The sequence below is a fragment of the Echinops telfairi genome, unplaced genomic scaffold, assembly GCF_000313985.2.
Source record: "Echinops telfairi isolate 266 unplaced genomic scaffold, ASM31398v2 ScPeMD7_7400;HRSCAF=8409, whole genome shotgun sequence".
NCBI lineage: Eukaryota > Metazoa > Chordata > Mammalia > Afrosoricida > Tenrecidae > Echinops > Echinops telfairi.
In genome coordinates, this window is record NW_022111300.1 from 3,247,003 (window position 1) to 3,253,312 (window position 6,310).

A 6,310-nucleotide genomic window follows, 5' to 3' on the forward strand; every position below is an offset into this window, starting at 1 on the left:
CCCCCCACACACACACACACACCCCTGTTCTCGGTATCATTTCCAGGGCTGTAAAGCGGTGCTGTCCAGAAGAAATATAATGTGGCCTCTATATGTAATTAAAATTATCTAGTACCCATATTTAAAAGGTATAAACAGGTTAAACTGATTGTAATAATGTATTTTATTTAATTCAGTACATGCATGATATGTCAACATATTATCTGAGTAATTTTTAATAGCTTATTTACCATTCCATTTCATTGTGTTTTTGAGTTCCCTGTGTAGTTTACACATAAGGACACATCAGTTTGTCCAAGTCACATTTGAAATATTTAAACTCTTGTTTGTGGCTAATGGCTGTTTGCATTGAGCACAGCCTTAGAGACTGGCTTGGGCAAAATAGCATTTTCCCAGAAGTCTATGTTTTGCCCACTGTATTTATATTGTAGGTTTTTGGAGGAAGGGGGATAACAAGTTACTATGTACTGACTTCTGAGAATTGGCAAGGAAATACCAAGAATGTTTGAATATTGTCATGTTATATTGCTGCTACTCTTTGAGTCAGATAAAATTTGTTCATTGTTTACAGTGCCGGACTGGACAGGATACCTCCCCTCCAGAATTGTGAAAATATTTGGGGTAAAAATATTAATGATTGGGCAGGTTCTATAAACCATATATGACCTGACTGGCTGTGTTTAGGAGTTCGTGGGTGCTCAGAAATGCATGTAAATAATTTCCCTTATGTAATTAGTTTATATGATTACTCTCCCATGTGTTTGGGTGTTTTCATTTCTGAAAAGTCATATGTAGTTGGTTTAGGGAATCATTAACCCAATCCCTGCCCTAGTCGGGGACGCTTCAGTGGCTGTCATGTGATTGGGAGGCCTCGGTACCTATCAGTGCACACATGCAGGGAGTCTGCCCTGTGCCCTCTTATCTCCTTCAGAGGAAAGGGGTTGAGGCACACCGAGCAAATCTTATTGGTAATGTGGTGGATGTGTTGCTTTTTTAAGAGCCATTTCCTTTCAGTTTTAACCATGTCACCGAGTCTGCAAAGTCTGCATTGGGTTTGTCCACAGAGCAGCTTTCAGTTCTGATGGTTTACCAGTGTGCCTTCGTCCCCAGAGAAAACATGCTGGAGAGGCTAGTTCACTTTTAAGATGTTACACTTAGAAGATGCTAGTGCAGAGGAGGAAGAGGTTTATGAAGACTCATTGACGACAGCCCCAGGTTTTTACCGTGGAAAGGCCTCTTCTGGTATCTTGGTGAGTCGCCCTGCCAATGTGCCCTTTGCTGTGCTCATTTCCTAGTCTAGGTAGAACTGAGAGGGGACTGGGGCGGGCTACTGCTTTTATCCCTGTGGAAAATGAGAAAGTGGTTGACTTCATACTGAACTGCTGTGTTGGACTGATAGATGTCTCTGACCGCTAGACCTTCCTTCATTCTTGGCACACTATTATCTTTTTCTCTTTCGTATTATTTAACCAGAAACTAACTGTTGATGGGAAATGAAGAAGTTGATGCTTTAGCTGCTGTTTTTTTTTAAGTCTAGATTTAAAGCAATATATTTGGTTTCACATTTTCTTTCCCTCTAAGTGCAATAGTTGAAGAATTAAAAACATTAACAATTTTACATTTTTTCTTGTATTAGCCCCCCCCCATTTTTTTTGATGATAGAGAAAAGTGATAGTGCAGTCTCTTTTTTCCTTTTCTGTAAATGCAATAAAAAGATAATAAGCTTGACATGTGGGGAAGATGAAGATTGTTGTTTTTAATCTAGAGTTTTCTACCTTGTTATAGGACATTAAATAGAACATGTTATATAAATTATTATCAGTTCCTGAGGTCTCCATTTTAGGGGAGTGGGGGACAGGTATTTATGGACAATGTAATATTAACTACACCTTTGGAACTTCTTCCTTTAAAAATCGCCTACAGCAAATGTTTGTTGTTTTTTTATGTTTAGTAAAGCTTAAAAAAAAACCCGTTTTGTGAACTTGAGGACCAAATCAACAAGACAATAAAATGAAATTTTCCAAAATCTGTGGGTCATAATCAGATTGATTTTAGTTTTAACGTTATGAGATTTTTACTGTCACCTTTAAAATGTTACCATGTTCTGTGTGCCTTTTGAGTTTGTGAGTAAAAAGTACTTACCCAGAATTCTTGAGGACTAATGGAAAGGACATTGAATGTGAGTAGAGCTATTTAATTTTGAAGTTTTCATTTAGCATTACAGAGTATGTCGGTACTCATTGACTATAAAGGCTCCAAGGGGGAAGAGTGAACTGGGCTGAGTCTTTGTGAAATCAGTTTTAAGGTTACTTAGAAACTACTTGCCACAGGAAGTTCAGGTGCTCGGGCTGCTGGTGTTTTCCAGAGGGAGGTCACCTGGCTTTTTGATGAGGCTTCATTTTATGAACTGCCCCTTTTATGCTAATGTAAGTCCCATGATTCACCCCCACATCCCAGTGAGAAACTTGAATTTTCTAAATGACTAAAGTTTGTGATACCGGGCTTAATATCTGCTTAATAGCTATAACGATTAGATAAGCTGCACCTTCTCTGACCCAAGTGTGTGTGGTGCAGCATGGGGAGAACCCTCGTCTTCAGGGATCAGGCTTTCATTGGCCTCTTCTGGACACGTGTCTTGTTGGAAGGTAAAAGTTCTCATTTTGAATTGTTGTTGACTCTTGATTTTATGTGTTTGGAATATAAACATATAAATCTCACGATTAAAAACCATCCGCTTTCTGTGCTTTATCAGCAGTTGAAATTTTTAAAAGTATGCCATATATACTCAAGTATAAACTGACCCCAGTGTCAGCCGAGGCACCTAATTTTACCACAAAACGGCATTTAAAATGTGCTGAAAAACTCAGATTATACACGAGTCTATATGATATATATGTATACTATATATACACATACATATACATACTTTAAGGGATGAAGTCATCCCATTATTTGGTAGAGAAAAGATGTAATTTTTTCATAGTTAGATATTGAGATTTAAAAAAACCAAAACAATCTTTTCTCATTTCCCCCACTTATTTTAAATTACAGAATATACTAGAGTTCTTAGCCAAATTCATAGCCCCCACAAATGCTTATAGAATTGGCATTTTCCTTCTAGATGTCACCTGGAGTTTCCGATTAGAGCTGAGAAGACGGTGCAGAGGTCACAGGACCAACCCACCCGCAGTCTCCACACTCATGCTGTTACCAGTCACGAGAGTCTGGAGGGCAGTGATTCTGAGCTCCTTGTTAAAGGTCCTGGCACCTCTGCACTTGAATCCAGAAGCTCACGCTTTTCAGAGAATCTGTGTGTTTATGTTGTTGTTTTTTTAAATAATTTTATTCGGGGCTTGTATGACTCATCACCATCCATCCATCCATCCATCCATCCATCCATCCATCCATCCATCCATCCATCGTGTCAAGCACATTTGTACATATGTTGCCATCATCATTTTCAAAACATTTATACTTGAGCCCTTGGTATCAGCTTCTCATTTTCCCCCCTCCGTTCCCCACCCTCCCTCCCTCATGAGCTTTTTAAAAAATTTTTCTTCCCTCATAAACTCTTTATAATTTATAAATTATTATTTTTTCATGTCTTACACTGACTGACATCTCCCATCACCCACTTTATAGGTAGGTCATTGTGCCCCCTATCACTCCAACCTTCCCCTTCCCCTTCTGGTATGGCTACTCTCAATATTGGTCCTGAGGAATTTATCTGCCCTGGATTCCCTGTGTTTCCAGCTCTTATCTGTACCTGTGTACATGTTCTGGTCTAGCCAGATTTGTAAGGTAGAATTGGGGTCATGATATTGGGAGAAAGAAAGCATTAAAGAACTAGAGGAAAGTTGTATGTTTCATCGGTGCTGTACTGTACCCTGACTGGCTCGTCTCCTTTGTTTGTTATTTACATAAGATTTAGCATAAGCATGTAGGTTAGGAGTGTGTGATTTGAAACATGGTGTGATAGACTAAGGAGACCCTGTATCTGGTGAGGGGTGGCGTGGGGAGGCATAGCCTTAGCAGTTTTGTCATTACACATTGCTGCCCCACATGGTACCTTCACTAGGTGAATGGTTCTTGGTTCCAAAACCAGCCACCTTTCTCCAGTCTAGCATGGGCAATGCTCACAAACCTAATTAAATACTTAATTGAATAGAATTTCCTTTTCTACAGAAATGATGTTTGAAGGTGAGTGAAGGTCAGGTGCAACCAAGGAAGGTTATAATTAACCACAGAACCCAAGGAGCCTGAGTTCCGAGTCCCGGTGCAGGTCGGAAGGAAGGGACAAAAGGAAGAGTTGTTCCTCCTCACTTGGATGAGAGCCAGGTGTCCCAAACATTTTTGAAATAAACAGCACTTCCCGAGTGTCATTTTCAGAGCTATCTTTTAGCTCCCAGTTCCCCAGTCAGGTCTAGCATTGCCTGAAACCCACTGGTGAGGGTGCAAATGTCCTGGACTCCCTGGGCTTTTGGAGGGATGCCCCCCAGCTGTGGGCGGGTGGTGACTGCTTACCCCTCCAGAAGGACCAGTGTTTTTATTGAAATATTTTAGCTGTGATTGGTAGGATCTCTAGCCACGTAACCGTGTGGATTGAAAATAGGTTCAGTGGTAGAATTATTTGATTCCCAGCCCAGACACCACAAACACAACCACCACCCAACTATTGTTGGAGGTTTGCATGATGCTAAGCTCCCTGACTTGCATGGACTGAGAAGAAAGTTCTAGACATCTGCTTCTGTAAACGGGGCTGTGAAAGCTGTGGATCCACATTGGATCAATCTCACTGTTTGTGATGGTCGTGCGTCAGAAATTCATGGAGGTAGAACAGCAAAAGATAAGGTGTTTTAGGCAGTTCTGGAGAAAACGTTTTCTTAAAATCTTTGTTTTCATAGTTTGCATCTTGAAATTGTAGATGACATCCAGAATATTGAGAAAATGAGCTTAGGGACTGTGGCTTATACTCCCTATGGTCAAAGCTGACTGCTCTGTACATGTATCAGATTCTACACTACTGGGTTCATCCCAGCAGCCCAATGAACTGTGCTGAATGGCCAGCTTGCTCACAGGGGCATGTGACAAAAACCCAGAATGTAGGCAAACTAAATGTGGCTATAGCTTTTCCTGGAAATCTGTGCAGTTGGTATCCACAAACAGCACAGAGCAGTGTATAATTTCAAATGCCTAGGCTGTTTGAAAATGGTTTTTGTTTTTTCTTTTTTCTCGTTAACATTTTTATGGATATGTTTTCAATGAATTTTCAAGTGCTTTGAGAAGAATATAATTTCTCTATTATTAATACTTATTGCATGGAGAGAATAAATTAAAACCTTGACTTTAAAAATAAAAACCTTGACTTTTACTCCATACTCTCAATACACACACATATATATGTATACACACATATACACATACTTCATTTTGTTATTATTGAGAATATACACAGCAACACATAAAACATTGAAGCAAAACCAATTAAACAGTTTCTGTATCTATAATTTAGTGATATTGATTATGCACTTTTATTATCCACTTGTATGTGCATGCCCCATGTGTTTCCAGAAAGGGGCTTAGAATGAAGACATGCATTCACACCAAGGCCTCCTCAGTCCTGTAGGGCGCTTGACTGAGACACTCATTTCAGTGCTTCATTCAGCAAACTGAGTCTGAATGTCTCAATTATATACTGCTCCGTGTTGTTTGTGGATACCAACTGCCCAGATGTGTAGATTCTGATAACAGAGCAGACAGCTTTGACCACAGGGAGAAAAATGTTAGAACAGCGGTTCTCAACCTGTGGGTCGAGACCGCTTTGGGGGTCAAATGACCCTTTCACAGGGGTCGCCCGATTCATAACAGTAGCAATATGAGTTTGGAAGTAGCAACAAAAATAATTTTATGGTTGGGAAGTCACCACAACATGAGAAACTGTACTAAAGGGTTGCGGCATTAGGAAGGTTGAGAACCACTGAGAACTTGGTTGCCATTCCTTAATCATCTCAAAAGCTGGAGGAATTAACATACACCTCTGTGAAAAGATCCAGATTAGAATCTCATCTCTCCTGTAAAAAACACTCACCTTAACACATTTTTGTTTTACATCAACATATTAAATATTCAAAACCAACCAGTTATACTGAAGAAAAAATTATAAACAAAATCTGGAGTAGATCATTGATGTGTGTGCATTATGTTTTTTTATCATTTTATTAAGGGCTCAGACAACTCTTATCACCATACATACACCAATAGTGTAAAGCACATTTGTACATTCATTGCCCTCATCATTCTCAAAACATTT

At 39.5% G+C, this 6,310-nt stretch overlaps 1 protein-coding gene across 2 annotated transcripts in view; it reads left to right on the forward strand.

Moving 5' to 3' along the window:
* The window catches only part of LPIN2 (lipin 2), a 60,604-nt gene that overhangs the window by 1,081 nt on the left and 53,213 nt on the right, over positions 1–6,310 (forward strand). Inside the window, exon 1 of one of the 2 annotated variants that reach the window (XM_045296129.1) lies at positions 997–1,250. The exons of the other annotated variant lie outside the window; for it this stretch is intronic. Within the exon in view, the coding sequence (XP_045152064.1) occupies positions 1,146–1,250 (105 nt within the window). The 5' untranslated portion in view covers positions 997–1,145. Of the gene's footprint in view, positions 1–996; positions 1,251–6,310 lie in introns of those variants that run through there. 2 annotated transcript variants of the gene reach the window in all.